Consider the following 17,417-nt stretch of genomic DNA (forward strand, 5'->3'; position numbering starts at 1 on the left):
ACTGTAGAGAAAGGGTGGCCTTTGACAACAAACTGGGTCACAGCCCTGTGACACTCGTCCCCCTACCTCTGTCATCCTTCCTAGCTGCTAGGGTGAAGGGACTTGGCTTGGCTGGGACCGGTGGTGGAGGGAGAGGGAGGAGGCGTGGGCCTGACGAATGACGATCTATAAAAAGTTGTCATCTTTCAAATATATTTGTAGCTAAACAATTAGCTAAGCAATTCTATTTTATTTATTAGCCTATTCGTAATAATTTGTTATTAGCCTAGCTAACTCCATATTATCTTGGCTTACCTGCAGTGGACGTGCATGGAGATGGAACACTGCCAGCAAAGCAGTCGAAAACGGAGCATTTCTGCAGACTAATGTTATGTTTTGACAACAGATGTTTTGACAAATTGCTTGTATTGCCACCCATACTTGCAAATGTTTTATTGCACTTGTGGCAACGTGCGTTGTCAGCATTGACTTTCGTAAAGTAGATTAACGGCGTCAATTGTATTATCGTGCGATAATAGTCCCGCGTTAACGCAGCCCATTAACACCGTTAACACATTCCCCGCCAATCCCGTTGTACAGCGTGTTTGCTGGCCAATGCGAATTCTGCCAGACCACGCTGTACAGCGTTATTGAGATCATATTTAATTTTTTCACCATGGCATTCATAATTCCGCCACCCAGCCTCTGGTGATACAGTGGGACCCTGCACATTAGTGCAACGCCTCAATACCGCCGCCTGGTGGATGATCGGGCGCGTTACAACCGGAAGTGGCCATCGGTGCATCTGGGAAATCCGTCCGGCAGTCACATATCGTTGCGGGACTACAGACAAACACTGGCGTGCATATGGATCGCTGCCATAACTCAATAATCGATATGATTTGGGCGTTTATTGCGCCATACAAACCGGAAATGGTAGTAGATAGACGTCAAATAAGTGGGATCTTTTTCCTCCAGTCTCATCGGCGAACGGTAAGAGGACAGTAACGTTACTTTCAGCTTGATTGTTTATTCTTTTCACTGCAAACCGATCTGATCAATATATAACCTGTTGTGAAGGGCCAGATTAAACCGAATATATATATTTATTTATATATATATATTTAATTGTATTTGTATATTCTCTAATACTCCCTGATATCCCTTGTATATTCCTTGTACAATATGCATTGAATATCCATTCTAGCCTACTGAACATCCCATAATAGTCTCCATTCTACTATTGGTCGAGACCTTGGTGCCAGGCTGCCATACCCCTCAGACCCAGTTCAAACGTACCGCTCGACATGTACGAACAAGTCCTAGTTCCGCGTAGGAATTTGGCTACCGCACCACTAATGGGACTATTTGTTCATAGTGCGTATATATACTGCGCTACTAAAGTAGGACTTTCTTTTCAGTCCAGTTTCTTACCCTCCAATAGAGTCACAGACGTAAAGCCTCCCCGCGATGCCACGTGTGGGAGTAAGGCCAAGTTCGGCCTACCATCGGTATTGAGACATCGTGTATATTAATATTTGAATAGTCATATTTGGCACTATATCGTCGAGTTGGACGTAGTCTATTAAGCTAATAATAGTCTGTTAATATATAGTGCTTCGTGCGGTGAGAATACTACCGTAGTCAGTACCCCATCGTTTCGGGCAGAGAACTGGCTGCTTACCCAGGGTGGTTGACCCTATGTGAAGCTGCACCCGAGGAGCCCCAGAGCCGACGAGCGAGTGGACCTGTATACCGGATTATTCTACCGACGACAGCCCGCCTTCCCAGGCACGGATTATGCTTTGGATACTTTGATTATTCTATGGATAAAGACCCCCGACACTACCGTGTGTTGGAACCCCCCCCCCCTGGAGAGGACGCAAGGTGAGGAGACGCTCTGCAAGACGAGGTCTCTCCACATCTCTCCCCCGTGGACCGGAGAGAGCCGGCCCACAAAGAGTCCACCTGCTTTCATCTGTGGTCCAAGGATCGCCGGCGCATTGAACGGCACTACAGTGGGTTCACCTGGGATACCCTTGGCCGGACGAGGCAGCTGGATTCTACCCCCCCCCCCCTCCTACTCCTGTCGGCTTACAAGCGACCGGATTAACCCCCTCTAGTGTATCCAGCCTATAATCATTAAAGTATCATTGCTGTTATTCCTTAACTATTCCAGGTCGTATATTTACCACCTGCGCCTTCAGAGATTGGACATTATCTATTGATATACCGACGAATACTCCTTGCCATAAAAGTGCATACTATTTCAATTCATAAATGTAATTAAGTGATTAAGTGCTTATTCTACACACCATCGCTGTGTAGGAAATAAAGACCTGTTTCTAATTCGTACATTTGTGTTGGATCCGTTTCATCTACGTGAGAGTGTTCATGATAATATATTTATGCCGTGTACTGGGTGGCCGAATATTAAGTACAAAGGTAGTGGTAGTAAGTATCATATCTAGTAATACAGTCAGGGAATTGTACCCCTCAGTTACATAACCCATACTACATAAAGCATTTACTGACGATCACGGAATAATAAACGACCCCCCCCCTTTCATCCGCGCATGATGAATCATAACGTATAGGATCATATACAGTTGCATTTTTTAATATAGCGTGTATCGGGAATAAACGGCAGTTGATAATCTATATATGTGTTTATGCCTATAACTCACGTTCTATGAATTACTGCAGAAAACGATAAAAACACTTATATTCTAGAAGGTATTTTTGGAAGAATGTATGAATGAAAAAGTATAACGTTCCTACATCCTGAACGATAGATAATGGATGTTGAATTAGCAATACAATTTAAAAAGTTATAGCCCTGCAAAGAAGGTGAACATCTCCATAAGCTTAGAGTGGTGGCAGTGAGCCTACATTGATGGATATAACCGTGGCAGGGAATGTGTAAACAGCCCAGCTCTAATATATATATAATTTGTATTATTCTTTTTTAATTAAATTTTTTAATTTAATGTTTGTAAATAAATTTATTTTGAATAAACTGATTATATATACAGGTGCAGCTCAATAAATTAGAATATCGTGGAAAAGTCCCATTTATTTCGCCGCATTGATGCAGTAATTTGTGCAAAAGGAGCCCCAACTAAGTACTGAGTGAACAAACTTTTCAGTAGGCTGACATTTCTATATTAAATATATATATATATTTTTGATTGGTCTTATGTAATATAAACATTTTCTGACACTGCATTTGGAGTTTTCATGAGCTGTAAGCCATACTCATCAAAACTAAAACAAATAAAGGCTTGAAATATTTCACTTCTATAATCTATGAGAGTTTCGCTTTTTGAATTTAATCACTGAAATAAATTTACTTTTCCACAATATTCTAATTCATTGAGCTGCACCTGCGGACAGGGGCGTTTTAACAACTGGGGCACCAGGGACACGTGCCCCTGCTGAAATCTCAGGTGCCCCTGAGGTGCCACTCCAGTTTTAAAAAAAAGATTGTGAAAAAAGAGACTTGTACAGCAGTGGTGCCAATAAAATATTTGGCTGAAAAGAGTTGTCTGATCTGCTATTGGTAAAATAATGTAACCTAATATACTTACCTTTATACCTTACCTGCTACACTTAGGCTACCTGTCTAAATAAACCCAACTTCCTTTATACTTACCGGTCATACTTAGCTATAAAAAAAAAAAAATATATATATATATATATATATATATATATATATATATATATATATATATATATATATATATATTGCATGTAAAAAAACATTTTCTTTTACTTCAGTTTATTTTTTTGCCCCTCCATACTAGCTCTTGCCCCCCCCCTGTGCCCCCTTGTTTAAAAATTCCTAAAATCGCCACTGCCTGTATATATATATAAATAACGAAAAAGACAAGACCTTGCATGTCTTTTTACTGACGTTTCGTCTTCACACAGAATTTGAAAAGACATTAGTAGCCAGTTCCCTGGTTCAGACAAAAGGATAATAAAAAGACAATAGATTAAAGGATCAACGGGAGGACTGTACCATGTAGTATTTGATTTTCTGGAGCATGTCGTCGTTGGTCATGATGAGCTCCTTGGCCGTGTTGCCGTCAGCGATGTTGGCCAGGATACACAGAGTCTGAAACACAGAGAGAGAGGGGGTGAAACTGAGGCTGCGTTCACACTGCAGGCCGTACTGCTCAATTCTCATTCATTGCTCAGATGAGATTTATTTAGTTTTTTTAGTTTTCTGGCCACTATCAGATTCCAGTGTGAACTGGTCGCGCTCCTGAAATGACCCGCATGCACAAATGAACAATAAAGAAGATGGAGGTAAAACAAGCCTGTATCGGATTTAGGACCGCATATGAAAGCGGCCCAAATCAGAATAGAAAATATCAGATTCCATGTGATTTGTCCTGTTCACACAGTCATGAAAAAGTCACACATTATGAGCAAAGAAAAATACGATTTGGGCCACTCTCATCTACAGTGTGAACGTAGCCACTGAGCAACTGAACCTACTCTTCTTGGTGCGTGAAACACAACAACAGGATTCTCAGGATAATCCTATTTAAACGGACACCGAGTGAACCAGACGCAGTTGCTTACTCCTCTGGCAGTATGTTATGTCTGCGGAATATCAAACAGGGTGCGATGCGAGTTCTGTAGGTTCAACTCTCTAGAGGGGGGAGGGAGGAGCCTCACCTGTTCCTTGACCTCGATGCTGTGGTCTCCCTCCAGGATGAGGGTGACCGCCTGCATGACCTGCTTCCCGTGAGAACTCATGATCTGGTCTATGTGCTGGGAGGAGAGGAGGAGACTGTTAAGTGACCAGGGTTTGTGGAGGAATATGTGTGTGTGTGTGTGTGTGTGTGTGTGTGTGTGTGTGTGTGTGTGTGTGTGTGTGTGTGTGTGTGTGTGTGTGTGTGTGTGTGTGTATGGGTATCAGCGTTTCCGTTAGCCGGTAATTACCGGTATTTGACCGGCAAAATCTGTTGAAGTCCGACATATTTAATCTCTCCGGTCTTAATGTCCGGTGAAAATTATTCCCTGAGTCTAAGCACAATTTGATTATTTGAATTGTATTAAAATAGGCTAAAATTAAATAGCCTATGCGATGAACGAAACAATCATTACATTTGTTTCATCGTTGCTTCTAATAATGACAACGACGTCGTCAGCGAGAGCTTAGTGCTGGGTGTGCGAACTTTTGTGAAGCTGCAGAGCCGGAGCAGCAGCAGCACAATGCAGTACTCCAGCAGTACTCCAATTCAGCCATTTTCAATTCAATGTTGGGTGGGGGGCGCTGCTGTGCGGTCCCCAGAAAAGAGCCAATAACAGCTGAATCTGCTGCTCTGCATCGACATACTCTCGCAAATAAGTCATTGGGAGGTGGAGAGAGAGTTGTCACGCAAACCCACGATAATGTTGCCGTCTCTCTCTGCCAAATTTCTCAGTTCTTCGCTTGATATAATTAATACAAATGTCCAATATAACGGAATTCGTTAGCTCATAAAAATGTGATTAGAACAGACTGTTTATTAATGTCGGGCGACTGCCCACAGACACCTATTTGATTTAAAGTCGGCAGCAGCACGAGTCTCGGGACTTATTTTATTTGGAATATAATGACTTTATACGCAAAAGTAGCCTAGTTTTAAGTAAAAATATTATAAATCTACATGCCTTGATGATGTCATTCTTTTGTTTTGTTGTCATTATTTTGCCTATCAATTGTTTTTAAGCTCAATAAACTCTGACCGGAATTTCTCTCATTTGACCGGTAGATTGAAATCTACCGGACACTGAGGCCGGCAACAATTTTTTCTAACGGAAACCCTGATGGGTATGTGTGTGTGTATCTGTTTTCACCTTATTCACTTTGCCACCTGACTTAACATTGTTTTTCTCTGCTATAATTTTCGTGTTGAAGTGAATTATACAGTTTAATTTGACTCTTACTCATAATATACATTATTTTTTTTGTATCCACTTTTTCTCCCCATTTTCTATTTTTCTCCCATCCCAATTTCGTGTATCCAATTCTTCCCTCCCCTGTCTTGAACGTTGCTAGACTATGCCTCCCACAGGTCGGTTGTAGTGAGGATAGAAGCCTTGCATCATGTGTCCCCTCCGGTACACGAGAAGGCAGCCTGTCGCATCTTTTCACCGCAGCAGCTCGAACTCTGTGGCGAGGAGTAACGCGTGGGAGGCTCACGCTGCCCCAGTCACTTCCTGCTCCCGTCGCACCGGCGTCACCAAACCGACCTGTAGGAGTCGCTGTCCACAACATCAAATCCCCACCCACGGCTTTTCCCACCCTCTAACACTGGCCAATTGTGTTAGTATGAACGACCGGCCAGCCGGTAGCAACGCCGAGAGCTGGGCTCGAACCCAGCGTCTCCTGCGTTAGAGGCGAGCGCCTTGCCCACTGCGCCAATCAGCCGCTCCTCATAATATATATTCAGTTTCAAATTCTGTATTGCCTAGATAAGATAAGATAAGATATTCCTTTATTGATACCCTTGGGGAAATTCAGGCATTATAGCAGCATGGGGGATGGGGGGAGGTACAGGTATGGGTAGGGTAATAGAAGAAAGACATAAATATAGGCAAATTAGATCTGAATATAATAAATATGAAACAAATAAATACAAATAAACAGTGTAAACAATATAATCAACTCTGAATATAAGAATAGGATAAAGTAAACAGTGTAATCAAAGGTACAGTATATTTATCAAATTTTTATCTCATTTAGTTGCCTGTATTTGTCTTTCTACCATTACCCTGTGCATACCTGTACCACCCCTCCCCCATGCTGCTATGATGCCCGAAATTTCCCCATGGGAATCAATAAAGGAATATCTTTTCTTATTAGTAATCTGCTCACTGTGATCATACTGTAGCAATCTAAGAAGATAAAGATGTGGGTTTGAGTGAATGAGGGGAATTATAGCATTTTGAGGAGGGTTTTGGAACTTTGAAAATGTTGAAAATCAGAAATGGCTTAGGGTTAGATATAGTTTAGATACAGCTGAGGGTTAGAGCTTAAGAGTATGTAGTGAATGGAAGGTCCACACAGGTATAGTAACACAAGACACAGGCCTGCGCATATTCCTGTTATTAAGTGGGTGCTTGTGTTGTACGTGTGATATTAATAAGGGGCTTCACACCTTGTATATAGCAACGGCCCTGTGTGTGTGCGTGTGTGCGTCTCACCGGGCGTGTCGACAGTAGATTCCGTAGCAGGCCCAAGGTCTTCATTAGCACGTTGGTGTCGGGGTCCGACAGCAGCCGGAACAACTGCTCTGCCCCCAGAGACCGTACGATCTCCGCCTTCACTTTCTGATCCGCCTGGAACGCCATGTTCTACACACGCACACACGCACACAAACACGCACGCACGCCAGTCAGAATACATTAGGGTCATCACGTTTTCCCAGAAATCACTTGTAACAAATCCATGAATGGGTTTGCCCCTCACGGTCGTCTCATATCCATTATGGTGGAAATCACACTGGAGAATCTGAAGTAGGTCCGAGGCCCGTTTCAAATGAGGGTGCTGAGGAATTCTAATGCTGGATCAGATTCACCAAATTCAAAAACAAAAAAGGGAGCATAAAACATCTAGTCCTAGTGTGTTATTATAAACTATCTAGTCCTAATGTGTCGTTATAAACTATCTAGTCCTAGTGTGTTATTATAAACAGTCTAATCCTAATGTGTCGTTATAAACTATCTAGTCCTAGTGTGAAAAGGGAGCATAAAACATCTAGTCCTAGTGTGTTATTATAAACTATCTAGTCCTAATGTGTCGTTATATACTATCTAGTCCTAATGTGTCGTTATAAACCATCTAGTCCTAGTGTGTCGTTATAAACTATCTAGTCCTAGTGTGTCGTTATAAACCATCTAGTCCTAGTGTGTCGTTATAAATTGTCTAGTCCTAGTGTGTCGTTATAGTCTAGTCCTAGTGTGTCATTATAAATGGTCTAGTCCTAGTGTGTCATTATAAATTTTCTAGTCCTAGTGTGTCGTTATAGTCTAGTCCTAGTGTGTCATTATAAACTATCTAGTCCTAATGTGTTGTTATAAACTATCTAGTCCTAATGTGTTGTTATAAACTATCTAGTCCTAGTGTGTTGTTATAAACTATCTAGTCCTAGTGTGTCATTATAAACTATCTAGTCCTAATGTGTTATAAACTATCTAGTCCTAATGTGTTGTTATAAACTATCTAGTCCTAGTGTGTTGTTAAACTATCTAATCCTAATGTGTTGTTATACACTATCTAGTCCTAGTGTGTTGTTGTAAACTATCTAGTCCTAGTGTGTCATTATAAACTATCTAGTCCTAGTGTGTTATCATAAACAGTCTAGTCCTAGTGTGTCGTTATAAACGGTCTAGTCCTAGTGTGTCGTTATAAACCGTCTAGTCCTAGTGTGTTGTTATAAACTATCTAGTCCTAGTGTGTTGTTATAAACGATCTAGTCCTAATGTGTTGTTATAAACTATCTAGTCCTAGTGTGTCATTATAAACTATCTAGTCCTAGTGTGTCATTATAAACTATCTAGTCCTAGTGTGTCATTATAAACCATCTAGTCCTAATGTGTAGTTATAAACGATCTAGTCCTAGTGTGTTGTTATAAGCGATCTAGTCCTAGTGTGTCGTTATAAACCATCTAGTCCTAATGTGTTATAAACTATCTAGTCCTAGTGTTATAAATTGTCTAGTCCTAGTGTGTCGTTATAGTCTAGTAGTCCTAGTGTGTCGTTATAGTCTAGTCCTAGTGTATCATTATAAATTGTCTGGTCCTAGTGTGTCGTTATAAATTGTCTAGTCCTAGTGTTTCATAGTCTAGTCCTAGTGTGTCATTATAAACGATCTAGTCCTAATGTGTCATTATAAACTATCTAGTCCTAATGTGTCATTATAAACTATCTAGTCCTAATGTGTCATTATAAACTATCTAGTCCTAATGTGTTGTTATAAACTATCTAGTCCTAATGTGTTGTTATAAACTATCTAGTCCTAGTGTGTTGTTATAAACTATCTAGTCCTAGTGTGTCATTATAAACTATAGTCCTAATGTGTTGTTATAAACTATCTAGTCCTAGTGTGTCATAAACTATCTAGTCCTAGTGTGTTGTTATAAACTATCTAGTCCTAGTGTCATTATAAACTATCTAGTCCTAGTGTGTTGTTATAAACTATCTAGTCCTAATGTGTTGTTATAAACTATCTAGTCCTAATGTGTTATAAACTATCTAGTCCTAGTGTGTTGTTATAAACTATCTAGTCCTAATGTGATGTTATAAACTATCTAGTCCTAATGTGTTGTTATAAACTATCTAGTCCTAGTGTGTTGTTATAAACTATCTAGTCCTAGTGCGTTGTTATAAACTATCTAGTTCTAGTGTGTTGTTATAAACTATCTAGTCCTAGTGTGTTGTTATAAACTATCTAGTCCTAGTGTGTCATTATAAACCATCTAGTCCTAGTGTGTTGTTATAAACTATCTAGTCCTGGTGTGTTGTTATAAACTATCTAGTCCTAGTGTGTCGTTATAAACTATCTTGTCCTAATGTGTTGTTATAAACCATCTAGTCCTAGTGTGTTGTTATAAACTATCTAGTCCTAATGTGTTATAAACTATCTAGTCCTAATGTGTTGTTATAAACTATCTAGTCCTAGTGTGTTGTTATAAACTATCTAGTCCTAGTGTGTTGTTATAAACTATCTAGTCCTAGTGTGTTGTTATAAACTATCTAGTCCTAGTGTGTCATTATAAACCATCTAGTCCTAGTGTGTCGTTATAAACTATCTAGTCCTAGTGTGTTGTTATAAACTATCTAGTCCTGGTGTGTTGTTATAAACTATCTAGTCCTAGTGTGTCGTTATAAACTATCTAGTCCTAATGTGTTGTTATAAACCATCTAGTCCTAGTGTGTTGTTATAAACTATCTAGTCCTAGTGTGTTGTTATAAACTATCTAGTCCTAGTGTGTCGTTATAAACTATCTAGTCCTAGTGTATCATTATAAACTATCTAGTCCTAGTGTGTCATTATAAACCCTCTAGTCCTAATGTGTTATAAACTATCTAGTCCTAATGTGTTGTTATAAACTATCTAGTCCTAGTGTGTTGTTATAAACGATCTATATAAACTATCTAGTCCTAGTGTGTTGTTATAAACGATCTAGTCCTAGTGTGTCGTTATAAACTATCTAGTCCTAGTGTGTCGTTATAAACCGTCTAGTCCTAATGTGTTGTTATAAACTATCTAGTCCTAGTGTGTTGTTATAAACTATCTAGTCCTAATGTGTTGTTATAAACTATCTAGTCCTAATGTGTTGTTATAAACTATCTAGTCCTAGTGTGTTGTTATAAACTATCTAGTCCTAATGTGATGTTATAAACTATCTAGTCCTAATGTGTTGTTATAAACTATCTAGTCCTAGTGTGTTGTTATAAACTATCTAGTCCTAGTGCGTTGTTATAAACTATCTAGTTCTAGTGTGTTGTTATAAACTATCTAGTCCTAGTGTGTTGTTATAAACTATCTAGTCCTAGTGTGTCATTATAAACCATCTAGTCCTAGTGTGTTGTTATAAACTATCTAGTCCTGGTGTGTTGTTATAAACTATCTAGTCCTAGTGTGTCGTTATAAACTATCTTGTCCTAATGTGTTGTTATAAACCATCTAGTCCTAGTGTGTTGTTATAAACTATCTAGTCCTAATGTGTTGTTATAAACTATCTAGTCCTAATGTGTTGTTATAAACTATCTAGTCCTAGTGTGTTGTTATAAACTATCTAGTCCTAGTGTGTTGTTATAAACTATCTAGTTCTAGTGTGTTGTTATAAACTATCTAGTCCTAGTGTGTTGTTATAAACTATCTAGTCCTAGTGTGTCATTATAAACCATCTAGTCCTAGTGTGTCGTTATAAACTATCTAGTCCTAGTGTGTTGTTATAAACTATCTAGTCCTGGTGTGTTGTTATAAACTATCTAGTCCTAGTGTGTCGTTATAAACTATCTAGTCCTAATGTGTTGTTATAAACCATCTAGTCCTAGTGTGTTGTTATAAACTATCTAGTCCTAGTGTGTTGTTATAAACTATCTAGTCCTAGTGTGTCGTTATAAACTATCTAGTCCTAGTGTATCATTATAAACTATCTAGTCCTAGTGTGTCATTATAAACCCTCTAGTCCTAGTGTTATAAACTATCTAGTCCTAATGTGTTGTTATAAACTATCTAGTCCTAGTGTGTTGTTATAAACGATCTATATAAACGATCTAGTCCTAGTGTGTTGTTATAAACGATCTAGTCCTAGTGTGTCGTTATAAACTATCTAGTCCTAGTGTGTCGTTATAAACCGTCTAGTCCTAATGTGTTGTTATAAACTAACTAGTCCTAGTGTGTTGTTATAAACTATCTAGTCCTAGTGTGTTGTTATAAACTATCTAGTCCTAGTGTGTCATTATAAACTATCTAGTCCTAATGTGTTATAAACTATCTAGTCCTAATGTGTTGTTATAAACTATCTAGTCCTAGTGTGTTGTTAAACTATCTAATCCTAATGTGTTGTTATACACTATCTAGTCCTAGTGTGTTGTTGTAAACTATCTAGTCCTAGTGTGTCATTATAAACTATCTAGTCCTAGTGTGTTATCATAAACAGTCTAGTCCTAGTGTGTCGTTATAAACTGTCTAGTCCTAGTGTGTCGTTATAAACCGTCTAGTCCTAGTGTGTTGTTATAAACTATCTAGTCCTAGTGTGTTGTTATAAACTATCTAGTCCTAATGTGTTGTTGTAAACTATCTAGTCCTAGTGTGTCATTATAAACTATCTAGTCCTAGTGTGTCATTATAAACTATCTAGTCCTAGTGTGTCATTATAAACCATCTAGTCCTAGTGTGTCGTTATAAACTATCTAGTCCTAGTGTGTCGTTATAAACCGTCTAGTCCTAATGTGTTGTTATAAACTATCTAGTCCTAGTGTGTTGTTATAAACTATCTAGTCCTAATGTGTTGTTATAAACTATCTAGTCCTAATGTGTTGTTATAAACTATCTAGTCCTAGTGTGTTGTTATAAACTATCTAGTCCTAATGTGATGTTATAAACTATCTAGTCCTAATGTGTTGTTATAAACTATCTAGTCCTAGTGTGTTGTTATAAACTATCTAGTCCTAGTGCGTTGTTATAAACTATCTAGTTCTAGTGTGTTGTTATAAACTATCTAGTCCTAGTGTGTTGTTATAAACTATCTAGTCCTAGTGTGTCATTATAAACCATCTAGTCCTAGTGTGTTGTTATAAACTATCTAGTCCTGGTGTGTTGTTATAAACTATCTAGTCCTAGTGTGTCGTTATAAACTATCTTGTCCTAATGTGTTGTTATAAACCATCTAGTCCTAGTGTGTTGTTATAAACTATCTAGTCCTAATGTGTTGTTATAAACTATCTAGTCCTAATGTGTTGTTATAAACTATCTAGTCCTAGTGTGTTGTTATAAACTATCTAGTCCTAGTGTGTTGTTATAAACTATCTAGTTCTAGTGTGTTGTTATAAACTATCTAGTCCTAGTGTGTTGTTATAAACTATCTAGTCCTAGTGTGTCATTATAAACCATCTAGTCCTAGTGTGTCGTTATAAACTATCTAGTCCTAGTGTGTTGTTATAAACTATCTAGTCCTGGTGTGTTGTTATAAACTATCTAGTCCTAGTGTGTCGTTATAAACTATCTAGTCCTAATGTGTTGTTATAAACCATCTAGTCCTAGTGTGTTGTTATAAACTATCTAGTCCTAGTGTGTTGTTATAAACTATCTAGTCCTAGTGTGTCGTTATAAACTATCTAGTCCTAGTGTATCATTATAAACTATCTAGTCCTAGTGTGTCATTATAAACCCTCTAGTCCTAATGTGTTATAAACTATCTAGTCCTAATGTGTTGTTATAAACTATCTAGTCCTAGTGTGTTGTTATAAACGATCTATATAAACGATCTAGTCCTAGTGTGTTGTTATAAACGATCTAGTCCTAGTGTGTCGTTATAAACTATCTAGTCCTAGTGTGTCGTTATAAACCGTCTAGTCCTAATGTGTTGTTATAAACTAACTAGTCCTAGTGTGTTGTTATAAACTATCTAGTCCTAGTGTGTTGTTATAAACTATCTAGTCCTAGTGTGTCATTATAAACTATCTAGTCCTAATGTGTTATAAACTATCTAGTCCTAATGTGTTGTTATAAACTATCTAGTCCTAGTGTGTTGTTAAACTATCTAATCCTAATGTGTTGTTATACACTATCTAGTCCTAGTGTGTTGTTGTAAACTATCTAGTCCTAGTGTGTCATTATAAACTATCTAGTCCTAGTGTGTTATCATAAACAGTCTAGTCCTAGTGTGTCGTTATAAACTGTCTAGTCCTAGTGTGTCGTTATAAACCGTCTAGTCCTAGTGTGTTGTTATAAACTATCTAGTCCTAGTGTGTTGTTATAAACTATCTAGTCCTAATGTGTTGTTGTAAACTATCTAGTCCTAGTGTGTCATTATAAACTATCTAGTCCTAGTGTGTCATTATAAACTATCTAGTCCTAGTGTGTCATTATAAACCATCTAGTCCTAATGTGTAGTTATAAACGATCTAGTCCTAGTGTGTTGTTATAAACTATCTAGTCCTAATGTGTTGTTGTAAACTATCTAGTCCTAGTGTGTCGTTATAAACTATCTAGTCCTAATGTGTTGTTATAATCCATCTAGTCCTAGTGTGTTGTTATAAACTATCTAGTCCTAGTGTGTTGTTATAAACTATCTAGTCCTAGTGTGTCGTTATAAACTATCTAGTCCTAGTGTATCATTATAAACTATCTAGTCCTAGTGTGTCATTATAAACCCTCTAGTCCTAATGTGTTATAAACTATCTAGTCCTAATGTGTTGTTATAAACGATCTATATAAACTATCTAGTCCTAGTGTGTTGTTATAAACTATCTAGTCCTAGTGTGTCGTTATAAACTATCTAGTCCTAGTGTGTCGTTATAAACCGTCTAGTCCTAATGTGTTATAAACTATCTAGTCCTAGTGTGTTGTTATAAACTATCTAGTCCTAGTGTGTTGTTATAAACTATCTAGTCCTAGTGTGTCATTATAAACTATCTAGTCCTAATGTGTTATAAACTATCTAGTCCTAATGTGTTGTTATAAACTATCTAGTCCTAGTGTGTTGTTAAACTATCTAATCCTAATGTGTTGTTATAAACTATCTAGTCCTAGTGTGTTGTTGTAAACTATCTAGTCCTAGTGTGTCATTATAAACTATCTAGTCCTAGTGTGTTATCATAAACAGTCTAGTCCTAGTGTGTCGTTATAAACTGTCTAGTCCTAGTGTGTCGTTATAAACCGTCTAGTCCTAGTGTGTTGTTATAAACTATCTAGTCCTAGTGTGTTGTTATAAACTATCTAGTCCTAATGTGTTGTTGTAAACTATCTAGTCCTAGTGTGTCATTATAAACTATCTAGTCCTAGTGTGTCATTATAAACTATCTAGTCCTAGTGTGTCATTATAAACCATCTAGTCCTAATGTGTAGTTATAAACTATCTAGTCCTAATGTGTTGTTATAAACTATCTAGTCCTAGTGTGTTGTTATAAACTATCTAGTCCTAGTGCGTTGTTATAAACTATCTAGTTCTAGTGTGTTGTTATAAACTATCTAGTCCTAGTGTGTTGTTATAAACTATCTAGTCCTAGTGTGTCATTATAAACCATCTAGTCCTAGTGTGTTGTTATAAACTATCTAGTCCTGGTGTGTTGTTATAAACTATCTAGTCCTAGTGTGTCGTTATAAACTATCTAGTCCTAATGTGTTGTTATAAACCATCTAGTCCTAGTGTGTTGTTATAAACTATCTAGTCCTAATGTGTTGTTATAAACTATCTAGTCCTAATGTGTTGTTATAAACTATCTAGTCCTAGTGTGTTGTTATAAACTATCTAGTCCTAGTGTGTTGTTATAAACTATCTAGTTCTAGTGTGTTGTTATAAACTATCTAGTCCTAGTGTGTTGTTATAAACTATCTAGTCCTAGTGTGTCGTTATAAACTATCTAGTCCTAGTGTATCATTATAAACTATCTAGTCCTAGTGTGTCATTATAAACCCTCTAGTCCTAATGTGTTATAAACTATCTAGTCCTAATGTGTTGTTATAAACTATCTAGTCCTAGTGTGTTGTTATAAACGATCTATATAAACTATCTAGTCCTAGTGTGTTATAAACTATCTAGTCCTAGTGTGTCGTTATAAACTATCTAGTCCTAGTGTGTCGTTATAAACCGTCTAGTCCTAATGTGTTGTTATAAACTATCTAGTCCTAGTGTGTTGTTATAAACTATCTAGTCCTAGTGTGTTGTTATAAACTATCTAGTCCTAGTGTGTCATTATAAACTATCTAGTCCTAATGTGTTGTTATAAACTATCTAGTCCTAGTGTGTTGTTATAAACTATCTAGTCCTAGTGTGTTGTTATAAACTATCTAGTCCTAGTGTGTCATTATAAACTATCTAGTCCTAATGTGTTGTTATAAACTATCTAGTCCTAGTGTGTCATTATAAACTATCTAGTCCTAGTGTGTCATTATAAACGATCTAGTCCTAGTGTGTCATTATAAACCATCTAGTCCTAATGTGTTGTTATAAACGATCTAGTCCTAGTGTGTCGTTATAAACCATCTAGTCCTAATGTGTTATAAACTATCTAGTCCTAGTGTGTTGTTATAAACTATCTAGTCCTAGTGTGTCGTTATAAACCATCTAGTGCTAATGTGTTATAAACTATCTAGTCCTAGTGTGTTGTTATAAACGATCTAGTCCGAATGTGTTGTTATAAACGATCTAGTCCTAGTGTGTTGTTATAAACTATCTAGTCCTAATGTGTTGTTATAAACCATCTAGTCCTAGTGTGTTGTTATAAACTATCTAGTCCTAGTGTGTTGTTATAAACTATCTAGTCCTAATGTGTTGTTATAAACCATCTAGTCCTAGTGTGTTGTTATAAACTATCTAGTCCTAGTGTGTCGTTATAAACCGTCTAGTCCTAGTGTGTTGTTATAAACTATCTAGTCCTAGTGTGTTGTTATAAACTATCTAGTCCTAATGTGTTGTTATAAACTATCTAGTCCTAGTGTGTCATTATAAACTATCTAGTCCTAGTGTGTCATTATAAACTATCTAGTCCTAGTGTGTCATTATAAACCATCTAGTCCTAATGTGTAGTTATAAACGATCTAGTCCTAGTGTGTTGTTATAAGCGATCTAGTCCTAGTGTGTCGTTATAAACCATCTAGTCCTAATGTGTTATAAACTATCTAGTCCTAGTGTTATAAATTGTCTAGTCCTAGTGTGTCGTTATAGTCTAGTAGTCCTAGTGTATCATTATAAATGGTCTAGTCCTAGTGTGTCATTATAAATTGTCTAGTCCTAGTGTGTCGTTATAGTCTAGTCCTAGTGTATCATTATAAATTGTCTGGTCCTAGTGTGTCGTTATAAATTGTCTAGTCCTAGTGTTTCATAGTCTAGTCCTAGTGTGTCATTATAAACTATCTAGTCCTAATGTGTCATTATAAACTATCTAGTCCTAATGTGTCATTATAAACTATCTAGTCCTAATATGTTGTTATAAACTATCTAGTCCTAATGTGTTGTTATAAACTATCTAGTCCTAGTGTGTTGTTATAAACTATCTAGTCCTAGTGTGTCATTATAAACTATAGTCCTAATGTGTTGTTATAAACTATCTAGTCCTAGTGTGTCATAAACTATCTAGTCCTAGTGTGTTGTTATAAACTATCTAGTCCTAGTGTGTCATTATAAACTATCTAGTCCTAGTGTGTTGTTATAAACTATCTAGTCCTAATGTGTTGTTATAAACTATCTAGTGCTAATGTGTTGTTATAAACTATCTAGTCCTAGTGTGTTGTTATAAACTATCTAGTCCTAATGTGATGTTATAAACTATCTAGTCCTAATGTGTTGTTATAAACTATCTAGTCCTAGTGTGTTGTTATAAACTATCTAGTCCTAGTGCGTTGTTATAAACGATCTAGTTCTAGTGTGTTGTTATAAACTATCTAGTCCTAGTGTGTTGTTATAAACTATCTAGTCCTAGTGTGTCATTATAAACCATCTAGTCCTAGTGTGTTGTTATAAACTATCTAGTCCTGGTGTGTTGTTATAAACTATCTAGTCCTAGTGTGTCGTTATAAACTATCTAGTCCTAATGTGTTGTTATAAACCATCTAGTCCTAGTGTGTTGTTATAAACTATCTAGTCCTAATGTGTTGTTATAAACTATCTAGTCCTAATGTGTTGTTATAAACTATCTAGTCCTAGTGTGTTGTTATAAACTATCTAGTCCTAGTGTGTTGTTATAAACTATCTAGTTCTAGTGT

At 37.0% G+C, this 17,417-nt stretch overlaps 1 protein-coding gene across 2 annotated transcripts in view; it reads right to left on the reverse strand.

The window, feature by feature from the left end:
* Positions 1–17,417, reverse strand: part of armc8 (armadillo repeat containing 8) — a 144,058-nt gene that overhangs the window by 12,364 nt on the left and 114,277 nt on the right. For both annotated transcript variants that reach the window (XM_084310008.1, XM_084310007.1), the window contains exons 17-19: positions 7,186–7,335; positions 4,669–4,764; positions 4,004–4,099 (exon numbers count right to left, since the gene is read on the reverse strand). In XM_084310008.1, the coding sequence (XP_084166134.1) occupies positions 4,004–4,099; positions 4,669–4,764; positions 7,186–7,335 (342 nt within the window). The remainder of the gene's footprint in view (positions 1–4,003; positions 4,100–4,668; positions 4,765–7,185; positions 7,336–17,417) is intronic.

This window comes from Notolepis coatsorum (assembly GCF_963971535.1).
Source record: "Notolepis coatsorum genome assembly, chromosome: 3".
NCBI lineage: Eukaryota > Metazoa > Chordata > Actinopteri > Aulopiformes > Paralepididae > Notolepis > Notolepis coatsorum.